Source organism: Cuculus canorus, chromosome 5, assembly GCF_017976375.1.
Source record: "Cuculus canorus isolate bCucCan1 chromosome 5, bCucCan1.pri, whole genome shotgun sequence".
NCBI classification, from domain to species: Eukaryota; Metazoa; Chordata; class Aves; order Cuculiformes; family Cuculidae; genus Cuculus; species Cuculus canorus.
In genome coordinates, this window is record NC_071405.1 from 14,555,024 (window position 1) to 14,574,018 (window position 18,995).

At 42.8% G+C, this 18,995-nt stretch overlaps 1 protein-coding gene across 1 annotated transcript; it reads right to left on the reverse strand.

Moving 5' to 3' along the window:
- Positions 1 to 2,742: 2,742 nt before the first annotated feature.
- Positions 2,743 to 6,336, reverse strand: FGF4 (fibroblast growth factor 4). The gene is made up of 3 exons (XM_054068591.1): positions 6,045 to 6,336; positions 4,740 to 4,843; positions 2,743 to 2,919 (listed from the first exon to the last, which is right to left on the reverse strand). The coding sequence occupies exons 1-3, from the start codon at positions 6,334 to 6,336 to the stop codon at positions 2,743 to 2,745; spliced, it is 573 nt and encodes a 190-aa protein (XP_053924566.1).
- Between the last annotated feature and the right edge of the window lie 12,659 nt (positions 6,337 to 18,995).

An 18,995-nucleotide genomic window follows, 5' to 3' on the forward strand; every position in this document is an offset into this window, starting at 1 on the left:
AAAGCTCATACCATATAACATTGTTGTCAAGGTTTAATCACTATCTTTTAAAACTAACAACAACTACCTCTGAGCATATCTTGTTTGAGGCCATCAGCTGTGAATTTAATGGAGTGTAAAATGACAAAGAAGAACCATTCCCAGAGAAAATCCTTGAGATCTGATTTTGCTATCTGAAATCTAGAACAAAATCATCAGCTGTCAGAGGTAGTGATGATAATTACACAATGATCACTCACATATCGAAAACAGAAAATACAGAAATCCCCCAAATTACAGAAAAAAAATCTAAAAATCCTTAGGCATGACATTTCCCAGGAGCTCTCTTTTGATTTGCCTTCCTTTTTGTTAATTGTTATTTTTGCTTTGACAGCAGCTGGCTTAAGTTCTGGTCCTGGTCTGCTCTGGTCTTAGTGAACTTTGGTGAGTAGATTCTGTCTTCAAGGTCATGTGTAAGTAGAGGATACAGGCAAGTCTATACCATTACAAAGAAACAAAGGCTTTTGTCTAGGAATGTCACAAGAGAGTAAAAAAACCTGAATTCAGATTTTCATGTAGTCAGAAAAAAAGTGGTTTAGATTGGAAGATGATTTCTGAACATCCTCTAAAGTCATCAAACATTGTGGTTAGTCCTGGTTCCTGCTTAACATATTGATGCCCCCAAGGATGGGGAAAGGAAAGGAAAGGAAAGGAAAGGAAAGGAAAGGAAAGGAAAGGAAAGGAAAGGAAAGGAAAGGAAAGGAAAGGAAAGGAAAGGAAAGGAAAGGAAAGGAAAGGAAAGGAAAGGAAAGGAAAGGAAAGGAAAGGAAAGGAAAGGAAAGGAAAGGAAAGGAAAGGAAAGGAAAGGAAAGGAAAGGAAGACTGAAGGAAGGAGAAAAGAAAAGAAAAGAAAAGAAAAGAAAAGAAAAGAAAAGAAAAGAAAAGAAAAGAAAAGAAAAGAAAAGAAAAGAAAAGAAAAGAAAAGAAAAGAAAAGAAAAGAAAAGAAAAGAAAAGGAAAAGAAAAGAAAAGAAAAGGAAAAGAAAAGAAAAGAAAAGAAAAGAAAAGAAAAGAAAAGAAAAGAAAAGAAAAGAAAAGAAAAGAAAAGAAAAGAAAAGAAAAGAAAAGAAAAGAAAAGAAAAGAAAAGAAAAGAAAAGAAAAGAAAAAAGAAAAGGACAAATGCATCCTCTTAGTGATTCCTCTATAATCAAACCTGTCTTTTCCTTCATCACATTAGAGACATGACTTACACTTGCAAAATATATAAAGAAAAATATAGGGTTACTTGATGACGGTATAGTACTGCAGCCTGACAGCTGTCTGCAAATATTTTCACCATGATTATCCTTACTAAAAGTAAACCACTGGGTAAAGATAGCTCAAACGTGACAAGGCTCAAATAGGATGCAACCAACTCTATCCTGAATACTTTTGGCTACATATGGAAAAAAAGAGAGATTTGGGATGACGATTGTTCCCCCAAGGCCCTCCTCCAGAACTGTAAGACTAAGCAGAAAAGCGTGTACCTTCCTTCCATGCAGATTTTGTTAGGAGACTGGCTTAGAGAGTTAGTGAGGTAGAAATTAATCAACCTTGTCAGGGAATGAGAAAGAAAAAAAGCAGCATATTTCTCCTTCCAAATACTGCACCAAAAATAATAAATAGTACAAAACAACCTCAATTCATTGCAATCAATCTAAATTCTCCCTGTGGAACTTGTGTTTTCTAAAAACCAGCAAATACTTTTGCCTTTTAAAAACTTATGAGTACTATAGAGTTTTGAAAACTTTGAAAAATGAATGTAGTCTCCAAACATGAAAGGGAATTTGATTTGAATAAAGTGTATATAATTGGTTCATGTTAGCGTGTTTCACAGTGCACTTGTTGGGGGAGAGACAGACACATTTTTTAGCCTAATGCCAAGGAATCGTATCAAATATAAGCTTCCATTAAGGGCCACGAAAGATCTTACGGTCCTGTTTATCTAAACAGAAAAGAAAAACCCCAAACCAACCCTGCAGAGTTTATATAGGTGTTTAAGCCTCTCTACTGCCAGGCAGCTCTAAGAAGACTGACTGCAGGAAAGTTCAAAGTTCAGCACTGGCAGATCTAAAAACAGATTTGTGGGGAAGCTCTTCAGCACTGCACTTTCTATACTGAGGTAAACTGATACTGTTCCAATTAAATAGCAACGCCGCACAAAGGAGGTCAGGCATTGTGTGTGGCTCCTAGCTGGCATCCCACTCAGGCACCTCTGCCACCATTCCTTCTCCGTGGCCAAGAGCTTCTTTGGGAGTCACGGGGGTTTGGAAATCACTCAGAGGAGAACAAAGCCGTCATAACAAACAAAAAAACCACCAAACAAACAAACACGTGTACAACGATAGACACTGTAAAACACACAAACAGTGCAAAACATTGTAATATAGGAATTGAATTTCCCCTGGTTTAAGATATGGAGTAGCAGCACACCTGTGATAACTTAGAAACAGATTAAAAATCCACAAAGCAGAAGTCTTCTACTGTTGCACCATGAAATGAAATACCTTGGGTTGGAGGTTTGTTTTGTTTTCAGAACTTAAAAAAAAAAAAATCAGAACCATAAATAAATTTTGTGGCAATATATACAGATTTAAATAATTAACTTAAATATCTTACACCTACTCTTGCATAAAACTCTCCAGTAAAAGTGCACCACGTTTCTTTTCCCCAAACATGTTCTGCATCTTCCCCTGTGCTGAGGTAGGTCAGAAGGGAAATGTCTCAGATTCTAGGAAGAAAATGTGTCACTGTCATTGTGGGAGATACTTTATTGCCTTTCTTTGTTCTTCCATTTTTGCTCAGGGCTATGTACATCCCGGGATAAATCCTGGATTCATAAGCATTGTAGTTGTTTGGCAGGAGAATCTCTTTGAATTTGCACTCGTCATTGAAATGGGTCTGAAATGAAAAGGAAAGAATGAGAGTGAAGGAATTTCAGACATCAGGTGTGGAAATATTCTTGCAACCCAGTGTAGAAGGTGTGCTGCTGGCAAAAGGTGCAGCTGACTTCCCCGCTCTTAGTAATCTTCTGAAGTGGTCGCCCAAATGAAGCTTCAAACAGGACTCAGAGGATCATTAAGAACGCTGTGCCCAGGCCAGGCATATACATATAACGGTAGGAAGGACACCCAGAGCTATGTCTGCACTCTTGAGAGAGGGGACCACATTATAACAGAGCCCATTTCTGCTGCTCTGCTCATCTAATTGCTCAGTGGTTGTCTTACCAGCAATAAATTGCTTGAGAGTCTTCAGAAAAATCTGAATGCTTAAAGATGAAATGCTTATGCTTAAAGAGAAAGAGATATTCTAAAGACCTTCAGTGTGGACAATATTTTCTGTTTCTTTAGTTCTAAAATCGAAGGAAAGTTTTGGGTAACTTATGTTAATGGATCAGGAAAACAGAGTTGGCAAAAGGCCTCCTTCCAGTGAATAGGTTTCATTACGAAGTAAGTACAAAGAGGGTCAGGTGTTACAAGTGTGTTGTCTGGCGAGTAACAAGTGAACTCATCTCTTATTAGTGGGTAAAAGCCTAGGGATTTGTAAGAGAGGTCTCAGCCTGCCAAGATGAATGCTGCACTGGGAATTACTTTATCCAGGATGCCAAAGCAGCAGTCTTCCTAAGAAACAATGCAAAGGGACCTCTTGCACTTTAGTGACTGATTCTGCCTGGCTTTTATATGTCAGAATCCTCCATAACAGGACTGATTCAAGATATTCATTGACAACATTCAAGAAACACTTTAGCAATGGTCTCAGACACATGGTGTGAATTTTCGGATTTTCCCATGCAGGGACAGGAGTTGGACTCGATGATCCCTGTGTGTCCCTTCCAACTCAGGACATTCTGTGATTTATGATTCTATGATTCTACAATGCCCTAGAAAATACTGGATGCTTCATATCTTCATCTGAAAATGCCCTAGTTAACTTTGACATAGTTTGACTTTTCCTCAGCCCAAGATTCTTCAAAGCATACTAAGCATAGAATCATAGAATTATAGAATCACTAGGTTGGAAGGGACCCACTGGGTCATCGAGTCCAACCATTCCTAACACTCCCTAAACCATACACAGATTAACATGAGCAAAGATATGCACTGTTATGGTCTACCTCAAGCATATTTTATAAGATACCTCTATGTTTTCCAAAGATTCAATGTATTATCTCCTAATGGGTCTGCCTTCTTATAAATAGGAGTCCAAACCCTGAGGATGCTGAACTGTCATGGGACAGACTCCCAATCAAACAAAGAGTGATCAATAGGTATGTGATATGCACTGATTCAACTCATTATAAAGGATCATTCTGAGGGGGGCCTGGCTGATTACAAGTCCAAGTGCACTCTGAGAGATGAAGTGAGTGATTGCCATACCTATTTAAGGCTGTTTGGACTTCAGAAAAATAAAGACTGAGTCTAGTTTGAGTTCTTGCCTCACAAATGATGATTCTCTTGGTCTATCTGGTAGGCAAGGTGGGCGGCCATGGTTGGGTGAGTGTAGTTTTTATGGGGAAACCAAGGAAGTGTAATGCAAAAGAAAGGTTTTTACTCCAAAAGCTCAGTGAGGAGCATTCATGGGTTGCACACATGCTGGCAAGTCAGCAAGGGCTGCTCAGGAGAGCAAGGATGAGGCTTAGGCAGCTTCTAGCACCATGCACACCTCTCAAACCAGACAACCATGGTCTCCCCCCCCCAGACGCACAGTTGGTAGCTACTTACAGATCCATAGAGTTTGCCTCTGCTATTCATGGCCATGAAGAGTCCACTTCTAACACCAAATATGCTCACCACTCCTCTTTCCACGGGGGAGATTTCCAGCAGACCTACAGAGGAGACAGAGGAATCAGGGGGACAAAGGGCTGTGCCCTGAAGGAGCATGATGTCAGTGCTGTGCTCACCCAAACGCTCCCGTCCTCAGCGTGGTGTGGGACCCCACACCCCACCCATGCTGTGGGTGGCCTCAGAACCCCAGCCTCATGCTCCTCATGCTGGGACATCTCTTCTTTTAGCTAATTATCTATTTTTACTTTGCCCCTAGACATCCTCCTGTGAAACCGAGGTTAAAATAAACCAGAGTGTGCTTGAGGCGAATGAAACATTTGTCATCGTGAAGCTTATACCTCCCCCTTCAGCATCTTATTGTTTCAGTTGGATATCACAGTCATGGGGCCATGGGGTTAAGCCTCTAACAGATGCTTTTCAAGTTTGGGGGCAGAGCTGGACCATAGCTAAGCTTTCCCCATCCCTTGCTTGCAGTGGTGGCTCACCCGTTGCCTTCCAAATATTCATAGAATCATAGAACCACTAGGTTGGAAAAGACCTCTTGGGTCATTGAGCCCAACCATTCCTGTCAACCACTAAACCATGTCCCTGAGCACCTCATCTACCCATCTTTTAAATACCTCCAGGGATGGTGACTCCACCACTTCCTTGGGCAGCCTCTGCCAGTGCCTTGATGACCCTTTCCGTGAAAAATCTTTTTCTGATGTCCAGCCTGAACCTCCTCTGGCGGAGCTTGAGGCCATTCTCCCTTGTCCTGTCCCTGTCACTCGGGAGAAGAGGCCAGCTCCCTCCTTTACACAACCTCCTTTCAGGTTGTTGTAGAGAGCAATAAGGTCTCGCCTCAGCCTCCTCTTCTCCAGGCTACCCCAGTTCCCTCAGCCGCTCCTTGCAAGACTTGTTCTCCAGCCCCTTCTCCAGCTTCACTGCTCTTCTAAATATTGAGGCAAGCTAATTCCAGCTGGAGACAAGGGGACACTACAGCTTTGAGGAGCATCTAGGCGCACCCGATGAGCTCCGTCACCACACAGTGCCCATGGTCCTTGGGGGATTCAGGGCGGGAAGCACCTCGGTGCTGGAGGAGGGTGGATTTTTGAAGGGGAGAAAGAGATCTAGCAGTCACCCACCATCCTTTGAGCACATAGCACTCTCTGCGGCAGGTGAGATGCTCCGCGACCGCGGAACCGCCCTAGGGCGGTTCCGCGGTCGCAGAGCATCTCACCTGCCCCATCGCAGGGATCTTACTGTATCGATTTTCGCTGTGGATCCCTTCGATGCGGCCGTCGGGCAGGACTTGGATGTGGAAGCCGATGCCCACGTTGCAGTAGAGGCGCCGCAAGCGCTTGATGCCCAGGAGATAGTCGGTGTCGCGGCGCTCGGCCGGGAGGCGAGAGACGGAGCGGGCGAAAAGAGCCGCATCCCAGCGGCGTTGGCGGAGCCCGGCTGGGAGGCGATTCGGGGGCGACCTGCTGCGGGCAATCCCTGGCCACAGGAGCCCCAAAAGCAAAGCTGGGAGCAGCGCCGAGGGAAGAGGCATCCCGGCTGAAAGGCTCGTAGCCACGGCGGCTCCGAAAAAAGACGCTCGCCCCCCCAGGTCCTGCTTTTAAAGGGAGGGGTGGGGGGGAAACGGGGAGAAAAAAAGAAAAACAACAAAAAAAAACCCAAACGAAAACAAACCCAAAAAAAGCGAGGAGGGAGGGAAGGAGGGAGGGAGCCCCGTGCTCAGTCCCCCGAGGATCTGCGGTTTCCCTGCATGGAGAGGAAATCCCGGGAGCAAGAGCTTCTGAACTTGATCTCAACTCCAGGAGTCTTGTCTGAAGTGCTGATCTTCTTCTCTAGCTGCTCAGCCATAGCGCTTTAGCCTTAGCCACGATATTTATATATCCATGTGCGTTGGTACCTCTTACATCACCACCTACCGCTGTCTGCTGCAGCCCTCCGCCTCAGCTCAAAGTCAAATTATCACCCCTAGATGCTTAACAAGCCCGAAGCATCTTGAAGGGAAAGGCTGAGCAGCACTGGTGCTAAACAAGAGGGACAGCACAAACTTTTAAAAATAGAGGTCAACTTTTGCATTCATCACAGCAGCTTCCTTCTCTTTCTTCTTTCTTTCTCTTCTTTTCCTTACTTTCTCTCTCTTCTTTCTCCCCCTACTTCTTTCTCTCTTTTCTGTCTGCCTTCCTTGTTGTTTGTTTTTATTTTTTTCTTTCTCCTTGTTTCTCTTTTTCTATTTTTTTATCTCTCTCTTTCTTTCTTCTTTCCTCTTTCTTTCTCTCTCTTTTTCTCTTTCATAAGCACTTACAAATGCTAATGCAGGACACAAAAATCAAAGAATGCCCAGCACACTTTCCCCTCAACACAATGTATGACTTTGTGGAAATCTGTGGAATTTCGGCTTTTGCTGTATCCAAGCGACATGGTTTACAGTTTGCTGGATGCAGAAAAATTCCCTTCATTAAAAGCCAAAATAGTTGTTGCATGGGAGGTTTAAGAAATGAAAAATGAAAGAACTTGCAAAAAAAAAAAAAACCCACACAAAACAAAACAAAGGAAAGGGCCAAGGCTTTAATAGAGAGGAAAACATTTAAGAAGGCAGCATGTGCTCAAAAGCAGAAATATTGTTATTGATCCTGTATATCCCTTTAAGAAATCAGCAGTGCTCTGCAGTACAAGACGCGGAGCTCCCTCTTGGTCACTGTACTGATAGTGGCTGTACTGAAACAAGTTTATTCCTGAGCTTTAAAGGCTGCCTATTCATGCAAGTATTGCTGTGCTTTTTGACGGTGTGATCATTTTCTAATCTTTACTATGCATGCACTTGCTTAGATGTTGTTGTTGTGTCTCAATGATGCAGTTGCTCTTAGGTAATTACCTTACTTGGTTTAAGTTCGTGAAAATGAAGCTCAGTATTTAAAAGCAGGGGAGGTTTTGACCCCATCAGTCTAGAATTACTTTGTTTAGAGCAAATCCCATATGTTTTGTCACCTCCCTGAGCTTAAGCCTCAGCCCTCAACAGGTTTTCAGAACCAACAGGTGAGGAGACATTAGGACAATTTTGGAAGGTCCTGAATAATTACGAAAGTGTGTGTGTGTTGGGGGGGAAGTGGTTTGTGACTCAAGTCCTTTATAGCCTGAGGACAGTTTAGTCTTTCACGCCAGCAAAGCTCTCCTGCTGTTCCAGCAAAGGATGCGAGAGAAAAGAGAATTGCCCCAAGCCAGATGACAGCTCACCTAAGTGCGGAAAATCTCTGACCTTTGCTAAACCTAAGCAAACTTAGATGATGTGCTTTTATTTCTTCTTGTGAGGTGCGTGTGTGTGTGTGTGTGTGTGTGTGTGTGTGTGTATGCGTGTGTGTGTCTTTCTCCTACCACACCTCTAAGGACAGAAAAGAGACTGCGGCTGCTTTGTGAGTGATTGCAGCCTGGTGCTATAGAGGTAAAATACTCCCAAGCGTAGGTTTGCCTTAAACAATTTAATTCCTCTGTGTGCATTTAAAGGCAACACAATTTAGATTTTTCTTGGTGTAGGTATCCAGGCTGGTAAATCCATTAAGGTTAAATGCACAGACATTTATTACATTTCCATTTGCATCATATCCATCCAGACCACTCTTCCACCTGATAAGCCTGGTAGATCAGTTCTGGATGAAGAGCTATGCATCAGGCAAAGACCAGCAGCTCACAGGTTTGGAAACCACCCTGCTCTGCCAGGGCTGCGTTGGATGCCTTGTCCTTCCCCAGGATCCTTAGAACAGCATGATCCCACCTCACTTCAAAATTTGAATTATTTGCTGTTAGCAAAGAGCGATGGATGAATTTGTTATTAAGTTTATTTGCCCACTGAAGGATAAGACCAAAGAGCGGGTCTTGTGCCAACACAGCTACTGGCAGCTTCCCTTCTGCCGCAGAAGTGTAGTCACCACCCACAAGTAATGAATGGGTCAGGGCTGGGTCTCCTTGGCCTTAGTGCTACTGAGAGTGATTGTTCCTATCCCCCAAAAAACATGAACTCCAAGGCTAAATGTTAAAACTTGAAGTTAGGGATGTCTGCTGGAAGCAGAGAGGGCTGTGGTACCTTCATCCCTTTAGGACACATGGAAATAGGTCCTAAAACATCATGTTAGGCTCTGAGTCCATATATCTGCAAGATTAGGTCCTAAAGGGTTACACACAGCATCCAGAACGTCAAATTATGTTGCCACAAAATTACTGATGAATAATGGAATTAAAAAAAAAAGAATTCAAGAATTAATTGCCTCTTTTCATAAAGGCTTCAAATGAACCTTTCTGAGATGAAAATCGTCAGGTTTACAGCTAAGAATGAAACTGTGAGGTTTAGTTTGGTTTTCAAATGTTATATATGCACATATGTGTGATCTTGTATACAGTCGACCTGTGAAACACTAGTCCTGATGTTTCAAAGCCCTCTGAGAGCCAAGTTGTTTGCATCTGTGAAAAATCCACAAGGATGAAAGCAAAGTAGAACTGCAGCATTTTCAGTTTGAACCAGGTGTAATAACAGGTGGAAGCTGCTGGTATTCAGGATCTTTAAGCTTACAACACAAATATTATGAGTTGGAAATCATTAATGGCTATAAACTGGAGAGAGGCAGATTTAGACTAGACATAAGGAGGAATTTCTTCCCTATGAGAGTGGTGAGGCACTGGCACAGGTTGCCCAGGGAAGCTGTGGCTGCCCCATCCATGGAGGTTCTCAAGGTTGGGTTGGATGGGCCTTGGGCAGCCTGATCCAGTGGGAGATGTCCCTGCCCATGGCAGAGGGGTTGGAACTAGATGATCTTTAAGATCCCTAAACTATTCTATGATTCTACAACTGTCATAGGAAACCATCAAAGTATTCCCTACAGAAGCCAATGAAGCTGTGTCAGCCAGGCTGTCCGGTGCAGAGCCAAGAACCGACCCCCCAACATGCCATCAGCTGTGAAGGGGAGTTGGGGGTCTTCAGATCATCCTATAGTTAATTATTCTGAATCTTCCATATAGTGCCATGCTCCACTGCTGTGTGTCCGCTATGCCTCGTGTCATGCACTTTCACAGCAATAATTTAAATATTAAAACAGGTAAAATGTCTTCATCTTTGTATTGGCTCCAGTCCCTAAGAAGCATACGGGGATGTCACAGTTCAGACAGCTCTGCTTCCCAAATTCCTCTAGGCTTAAAGTATATAAAAAAAAGAAAAGATTCACAGAACACCCATGGTAAGTCATGTATGGTATATTCTTGAAGAAAAAGGGAAAAGAAGGAGGAATCTGCAATATCTTTACAAACTTAACAAAAATTATTCTGCAATTGCACTGGCACGGCAGACATCTGAATTTGACTCAGTGTCTATATCTCTAAAGTGGTCCAGCTCCACAATTTAAAAGTCAATTTACATATTTATTAACCTCAGTAAATAAATGTAAATGACCCTGAAAGATATTGCTCATGAGTTTTTTTGTTGAAGGCAAATATTGTACTGAGGTCCTTTGATCTGGAAGGATGGGGAGTGGACTGGAAGGGGCTTGGAGAAGTATATTGTTAGGAAAAAAAAATCCTTTTCACCATGTTTGCCTGCTATGAAGACATGGTAAAAAAGCAAGCCTGTACCCCAGTTCCCCCTTTGCGCCCGTCCCTTTTAATTATGATTATTTTGGAAGACAACTACGCAGCGATCTGCAGAAGGGACTCGCCTGAGAAAGCTTTCTCACGTTCACGTCTGGCTGCCTCTCTGTGTGAGCAGGGGCAGTGGTCCCAGGAGAGGAGGCAGGCTGGAATGCAGAGCGGTGCTGGGGGCCCAAGCCCCGAATGGCCGGGGTCGCTGGGAGACATTCGCCATCCAGGCCTGCGCTGCCTGCATAACACGCATACCCACACACAAGCCAGCAAGGCATATGCACTCTTCTCTTTTTTTTTTTCCTGTCTCTGTTTGCAGCTGGTCTATTTGATCTCTGTGTGCCTGGGCTGTTTGCTGTTGCGAGTGTCTTGCCAGGATCAAAACCTTATTATCTCCAGTGATGTTGTAGTGTTATGTATTGGAAAAGGGCAGTGGAGTATAGCAGCAGGCAGCTACAATACTGGGCAGATAACAAAGGCATCAATAACCTCTCCCCAGTGTATTTGGATCAATTTAGTGAGAGGGCTGGGTGTCACTTTGCTTGTGGTGGGTATGGACTTTTTCAACAGTTTCTCCCTCTGCTGCCGAGCTTGCACAGTCATACAGCTCTGTGTATGTCTGTATAAAGGAGGGATCAGAGAGGACATGACTACAGCCAGCTGTAGGACTCCTTCGATGGCTTAGATGTCACAAGTCACACTTCCAGCTTGTGACTGTGCATCTCATATACACCCACTGCTGCAGGAATGCCAAGGAGCTCCAACTAGAAGATCAAGCCACAGACATTTGACTTTCTGTGAACTACATTCGTTGACTTAGGAGCCCTTTGCTCAGCTTCTGTGCTTTATTTCTTTGCTTTATTACTTTTGAGCTGTAGGATTGCTGTTTCTGCAACATTAGCTCAAAGGTGTGAGGTGCTATTGTGGTGATAGCAACCCCCTGGGAGGCCTGAGGCAGTTAGCTAAGCAACCTGATGTGGTCACGACAAGCCATTTCCTTGCCCTGCTGGTCCTTGTCACTGACCAATGTATGAACAGCTCTCAGATGAAGAAACACATCCGGACACGCTTGTACACACTCTGCTTCTCACTCTGTTTCTGCAGCCTGCAGCTTTGCTCCATGCTTTTCTTTCACTATGCGTTGCCCACAGCAAAAATCCCCAACCCCACTGCCACTACTGCATCTCTAGTTTTCCTGTGGTTTTCCTTGCTCTCTTGGCTTTTGCTCTGTTACCAGCTCTTTTTTTGCTGCATGTTCTTCCTGTTGTTCACTAACCTTTCACTTTTTTCTCCCCCTTTCTATAGCTGTTCTACTCCCTTCTCCATCCCCGGGACAAGATGACAGCCTTATAGGAAAAAATGCCCTTCATGGAAGTTTCATTCATAGTAAAAGATGATTAAACAACACCCAGACCTTAACTGCAAGGCTGAAGGATCTTCTCCAGTCACCTTTATGGTGCTACTGCTTACTTGAATGTGTGTGTGTACATGAATATGGCTGACACGCAAACGAGCTTTTGGGAGCGATGGTATAAGAACCAGCTAAGGAAGGAATTCTTTGCAGCCTTTAGAGGGATTGCTCTGTGATGTTGCGATTAGTGTCAGTTCCTGAAGCCTGAGGTGCTTTTCTGTGGGGTGGTGGGATAAGAGGAGAACACGGAGGACATGAAGACTCCTCAGAAATATAATTTGAGTTTGTGCTATTGTAGACCAGGGCTCCGTGGGGTGAGACAATGGGCTTATCCTGGGAAGTCATCACTCGAGCCAGATCATTTCTGAGGGCAATCATGTCCCAGGGTCTTGTCACAGCCTCACAACCCTCATCCACAAGCTTCATGAAGTTTGAATCAAGGTTTGCTGGGAAGCCTGCTGAGAACCTAGGTGGAGAAATACGTCCAGAGGGCTCTGATTATGAACGTAGGTCTTTTCCAGAAGACTTAGTTCCCAGCCAGGCTTATTCTTACACTAAAACTCACATGCTTATACTTTATATTCGTTGCTGACATTTCTGCATACGCTATTTTGTTCTTCCTTGTCCTGTATTCTTTTTTACCTATTGAAATTATAAACACTTTAAAACTAAAAATATACATTTTTTTCCTTTTGTCAGATTATGGCACACATACTTTTGCTGATACATTACTTGTCACTCTGCCAAACAAAACCGGTAAAAGGAAACATAATAGCAAATGAGTTTTGAGAATCAGGGTAAGTGTTTGTTAAGCTTATTTTTATTATTATTATTGTGGGAAATAGTAGCTTAAGTTAACTTTTTGTGTGAGAATGTTTTAGCTGACTTTGAATGTAGCACAACTGGTTTACATGAGCCTGTTCAACATGTGGTCTTTCTTGTATGAATCATTTTTTACCGGTGGCTAATGTGAAGAAAATTGGCTGTTGTAAGCAAATGACGTGTGTTGCTGAATTTTAAAACTTCCCAGCAAAGCACCACTTAAAATCTGTCAGAACATATATGGACATAGCTGTACAATTCATAACCCCTCTGAGCATGTAGGAGACTAGTTCTTCCAGTTGACCTTTAGTGTCGCAACCGTGAAGCAAACAGATGTCTCTTTTCCTTATGTACTCTTGGACTTTTCACAGCGCTCATCACTGCAAGGTCTGAGTCCTCTGAGGAGGTAATGGTCGTATCCTCAGAACACCTCCATGAACTGGGTGTTGCTATTCTCCTTCCCAGCCTGTTGCTCACTGTGAGGGGCAGATGAGATGCCTCTACATATGCAACAGAGTGGGAGTCAAGACCAGGTTGTGGAAGATACGCCTGATCTGTTGGGGTTGAAGTACTGTGGTAGAGGTTCTCAAAACCTACTCTAGGTGAGTTGCTCTTCCAAGAGGGCAGAATGCGCAGAGAACCTATGATGCTAACTTCAACCTCAAGGACAGGACAGATGCACGGGTCCAGCAGGATCATGCCACTCACCTGCACCAGGAGACAAGTCTGTCCTTTGATTTTGGACAGGCTCTGCCCTGTTCTGCCTTCTGGGAGCTCCCACGTACATACTGAAACCTCTCCAAATACTCTTCTTTCTTTATAACTACTAATGGTATTGGCAATGGCTACGACTTTATCTTGCACTCTGGCCACAAAAGGCCCTGAAAACAGTTATAAAACCACAGTTTAACAGACAGCTCACTCAGACAAAGACCCAGTTCAGAGCTACATTATGCCTGATAAAGTCAGCCTGGAGGCAGAGAACAGCCAGAAACAACTGTATGGTTTGCTGGATGAGTTTTAGAAAAGTAAACTGCAAAGGTAACAGATAACGGCTTTTACACAAATACAGCTCTGGAGCTTGAAGATCAACCAGCACGGAGGTTACCCATCAAATTCTGTGTTGCTTGAAGGCAGTGACAGCAGTGGCATGATAGTGTTACTAAAATGCAGTTTCTTCCACTTTGAGGCATTTGGAAAGAGAAGTGAAGAAACCAGATATATAGCTAAGCAGCATATTGCAGAAGTATGTAAAACAGGTTATCTGTCAACAGTCTCATCAGTCATCTGTCATCAGACACGTCTAGAGGATTTGTCTTAGATTTTGGCACAATCATTATTCACTCTCTCGGGCCTTATAGATTACAATGGGAGCCAGTTCTTCCTTCAAGTCTGGATCACAAAATATAAGTAAATAAGCTTTGGATGAATGATCCTTACCCAGAAAAATCCCCTTGACACCAAGAAACATACAGAGAAGACATACTCCAGTGCATGATTTTTGACTTAATCACTTAATTCTTCTCATCCTTTCAGGCCTGGAGCAGCTTTGTTCTAGTCAACCATTTTAATATTACCTGTTTCCCCTCCAGCATTCTCACCTCACTGATAAAGCTACAAGAGCTACAGCATTACAGGAACTAATAGGTGCAGGTCAAAAACAACAAGCCAAAAAGAAGAGAGAGACTGCTTATCTCCTTTTGGACAATCCCTGGTATGACAGTACTGCTCAAAGAGTACATTTCTTGTAAGGGTCTATTCTGTTCCTGCAGGTGAAAGAAGAAACAAGACTGGACTCTGAGTCACTTTGTTCAATGAAGTCACGGTCTCCTTAGCTCTCAGAAATAAATGTTCAGTTTAGGATTTTTACTTCCATTTCAAAATGTGTTTATATTTGGACAAAGAGAATGTACAGAATCCACACTGCTAATGTGCTCTGAGGGAAGATGTCTCCGGGAAATAACCTTAGAAACTTAGCTTGCTTAGGATTGCTTTTTGCTTTTAAGATGTGGAATGAGTTACATGCAAACTTGAAATGACCATTTTTAAAGGTTTTCTAGAGAAAAAAAGATAGGTTTAAACCTGGCAGATAACAACAGAATGAAGATTTTGGTATTTTCAATAGTTTCCCAGGACATCATTCCCTCCATCGGTGAACTGAAAGCAAGTTGGAACTAAGCCCAGCCTCCTTCCTGAATATGTATGTCCTGTAAATGCTGAATGGAATAGTGTGGTCATCTAAAACCCATTAGCTGTCATAAGCAAGCAGAACATGTCCCACAGCCCCAACATTCTACTTTGCTGCTACCCAGCTGGAATAATGGAGTAAGTCGTTGCATGAAAGACACTGAACTAAACTATTCTCTCTCATTGCCTCATAACTTCCTGAGATAAGGGGAAAAAACAAAAGAAGCTGAGCCTGCAGAAAGTCCTACTAGAGATATTGTGTTTATGTTCAGAGCACACCCATTCAGAATGATTATTTCTATATGAATCTCCATGTATATTATTATTTATATTAATGGGAATGGAGGATGCACACATGAGCTTTTGGAGTCAGGACAGTGAGATGGGAATGATACATAATGAAGGGAAAACTCCCTGGCCAGGGAATTCAGACAGTGCTGTGCAGTCACTGCTATGCTATTTGCCACGTGCTATATACAGTCACAAAATATTCCACTCAGTCAGAGACATGGCCAGAAAAAGCCCTGCGAACCCCAAAGTCTTACAGTCTTAGAATAACCACTGCAGCACGCCCTCCGCCACAAAAGGAACAGAGCAGAGCTCCTGTTGACCAGCATGGGACAAGATGCATGGAATTAATTCCAATATGCAAAGAAGCAGGAAAATCAGAGAAACTGGTTTCAGTACATCTGTGGCATTTTAGCATTGCTCTGGAACTGCAAAGCAAACATTTTAGGTTACCTTAATGAAACTTCCTAATGCGAGAACGAGACATTATAAAATGATCGGGAGTTTTCAGAATATCCATTTATCCTAAATTTAGTTATCAGTATTTGGGTGAAAAAAAGATTCTGTCATTAAAAAAAAAAAAAACCTTTCAAAATTAATCTGTGTTCTTCCCTTTCCTCCTTCCACTTCTTAATTTGTAAATTTATACTCCTGACAGTTGTTGGACCAGCACATTTGGAAGCTACTTGTCGCTTGAAGTACAAATAAAAATCCATTGGAGTCTTTGTGATTGCTTCTCAGATTGGAAGACAAAGGAACATAATGGTGATACAATAGTCCTTACTGTAAAATGTCCTTCCTATTGTCTACAACACTGTACATATTATGATTCCTATTATTATTCTAGTAAACAAATCAATCTAAAACTTCTGTTACAATCAAACCACAAGCAGGACAAAACAGCAAACAAAATACAAGCCAGCTGCAGGCTCAATTCCAAAATGCCCAGGCAGCCGCTAGATTTCAACAGTGTTTCTGTACTATTAATTACAAATTACTGCACTCAGGTCATGTTCCTTTGATCTTTCTTGGCCATCACCAGCAAAGAAACCTGGATGAACCGTACCTACCTATTTGTGTATTGTTTTTAAGAAGAGGATGGAGCAGCCCCTGTCCTGTCACATGCAAGAAGAGTGGGGGCAAGAAGGGGAGCTGAAGCTGCCAGGACTAGAGCACCATGCTAAACCAAAGCCACCCTGGAGAGATCGGACCGATCGTGAAGATCCAGCCAACCAAGGGATTCCAGGGAAGGTGAGTGTTTCTTGGTGCTGACTCTACCTTATGCTGAGGGTCGATAAAAAGTCTGGCTCAGTCACCTTTTTTGTGGAGTGCTGGACTGTGACACCAGTAAAAATCCCACTGGCTGTGGACTGGAAGTTGTTGGAAGGAGTGAGAGCTAGGGAGACCTCAAAGCTACCCTGTTTGTTTGCCTGGAAGTCCTCACTGAACTGCTGCCAAAATGATTTAATAAGAATGTTATTTTTGGTAGTAGTGACAGTTTTCATTCTCAGTATTTGGAAAGTCAAGCAGCAGCATTGGTAACAAACATATTGCATTTTGGGGATAAGTTACCCCTGCAGTCAGATCTCTTCTTCTTTCCCTCTAGAACTTCCCTGCTCTTTCTCATTGCCTGAGGAAAGGGTTTACCTGGGGACACTGGTGGGGAATTGGGAGGACGAAGGACAGGAAGGAGAAGATTTGTGCTCGCAAGTGGTGTTCCGCTTCAGATTTTTGCAGAGCTTAGAAAGTTTCCCTCCCCCACCAACAGTTTATTTAAATTGCAGTAGGAAAATTATGGAGAGTAAATAAAAAGTCTACCGCAGAACTTCCTCCTGTAGCAGCTTTGGTGCAAGTGCAATCATATTTCGGGATATACAAGATGTACGAGAACAAACCTCGTACACTGGTGCAGTTTACCACTTAACAGCAGCAAATTCCCATTATTTTTTACAGAGCCTGAGGGGTGGTTTGCAACCCATTCTCATGCTTCAAGGTGCTTTCAACTCAACATGAGCACAAGCTGCAGAGTTGGTTCCCAAATACATCGGATCATCACTTGGTAATGTTGGCAAAGTAGATTCAGGAACTATTCCTTTTCAGGGCTGAAGTGGTTTGTACTCATTGCCTTGCTGTGCTGACACTTCTGCTCCTTTAGGGACTTCAGCCCTTTCATAATCAATACCATACTAATTTACAACAAAGTTGCATTTGGCTAATTTATGCAAAGATGAACAGGCTGAGAGAGTTGGGGTTGTTCAGCCTGGGGAAAAGAAGGCTCCAAAGAGATCTTCTAGTGGCCTTCCAGTACCCAAAGGGGCTACAAGAAAGCTGAGTAGGGACAATTTACAAAGGAATGTACTGATAGGACTGGGGGCAATGGGTATAAACTGGAGAGGGGCAGATTTAGACTGGACATAAGGAGGAATTTCTTCACAATGAGGGTGCTGAGGCACTGGAACATGTTGCCCAGGGAAGCTGTGGCTGCCCCATCCCTACAGGTGTTCAAGACCAGGTTGGATGGGGCCCTGGGCAGCCTGATCCAGTGGGAGGTTTCCCTGCCCATGGCAGGGGGGTGGGAACTACATGACCTCTATCGTCCCTTCCAACCCAAACTATTCTATGATTCTGTATTACTATATATTATTTAAGCTTTCATGATATTTAGAACTAACAGAAAGACATTTCCATTAACTGCAGAATGGAATACATCTTTGCTCATGGACTAACCAGCTCGGGAAGCTGCATTACCTCAGCAAAAATGTTATAAGAAAAAAACAGACACATTGAAACAACAATTTGGAATCACCAAATACTAGCCAAATATATCTCACTGTTGTTATAGTATAAATATAATTATTGCTATTATTAGTAGTAGTAATCATTACTGGTTATTATTAGTCATAATTTTTACTGTGGTACCACTTAGGAATTCCCTTAGTAGACTAGAGTGCCATTGCGATATGTACTGAAACTCTGTTACCATGACAATTTTTCTCTGTTTGCCGGTGTATTTTGGCTAGAGAGCCAGCTGTTGACTAGCTGTGCTCCAAGTTGCCGAGCAATAAATCCCAAACCAAATTCATGACCAGATTTCTGCTCCAAGTCTCAATCGTGTGACTTGCTGCGTAGGCTGCTCTGCAACTCCACCTGACTTCATCAAGTCACTCCCTCACTGAAACAAAATTTAAAATATGCATTGCATACTCATTCGTACAGGCAAGTACAGGAGATGCTGCTGGTGAGACTGACAATGCCGAAAGTGTTTGTGAAAGGCTCTGGGGAAACAAGGGAAGATGAGAATGATTTCTTTCCAATGCAAGAGAAAAATCTTTTAGAAGCACTTTATGTTAAGAAAAAAAAAGCATTTAACTAAGCAGGGCAAGACAACCTTGCAAAATGCCCATGGTCTCTTATACATGAAGGGATTTTCCTGGCAGATTGTTGATTGACAGTCAAAAGATCCACTAATTATTGGCTTGGCTTCTGGCTTAATGTTGAAAATACTAATGTTAAATTTTCGAAGGTGACACAATCATTTGACATTTTTTCCTTCACTGCACATAGAGAATTAATTTAACTATGAAGTTCACTCAAAAATTGCATTCCACTTAAAATTCTCATTCTGAACAGAGGTGCATCGAGCAAAAAGTGCATCGGAGGTGTGTGACGAGTCTTCAGATGCTCACAAAGATTCAGGTGATTCAGCTGTCCCAGAACCACTGGGGTGATGCAACCCTGTTGTCACCAAGACTGCAAGCCATTAACATCTGAGGGCTGTTGGGTAAAGCCACGGTATGCGAACTAATGGTCCCAAACCATTACCTACCAAATTGAAATCCTTATCACAAAACCAGAATGGTTGTGATTTGCAT

Bases quoted from the DNA above. Each gene is read 5' to 3' on its own strand.
- FGF4 (XM_054068591.1), bottom strand. From the start codon at position 6,336: ATGCCTCTTCCCTCGGCGCTGCTCCCAGCTTTGCTTTTGGGGCTCCTG. The intron at 4,844-6,044 runs GTAAGATCCCTG...TCTCCTCTGTAG, and splicing joins CCACAGCGAAAATCGATACA to GTCTGCTGGAAATCTCCCCC. The intron at 2,920-4,739 runs GTAAGTAGCTAC...TTTTCATTTCAG, and splicing joins GAGGCAAACTCTATGGATCT to ACCCATTTCAATGACGAGTG.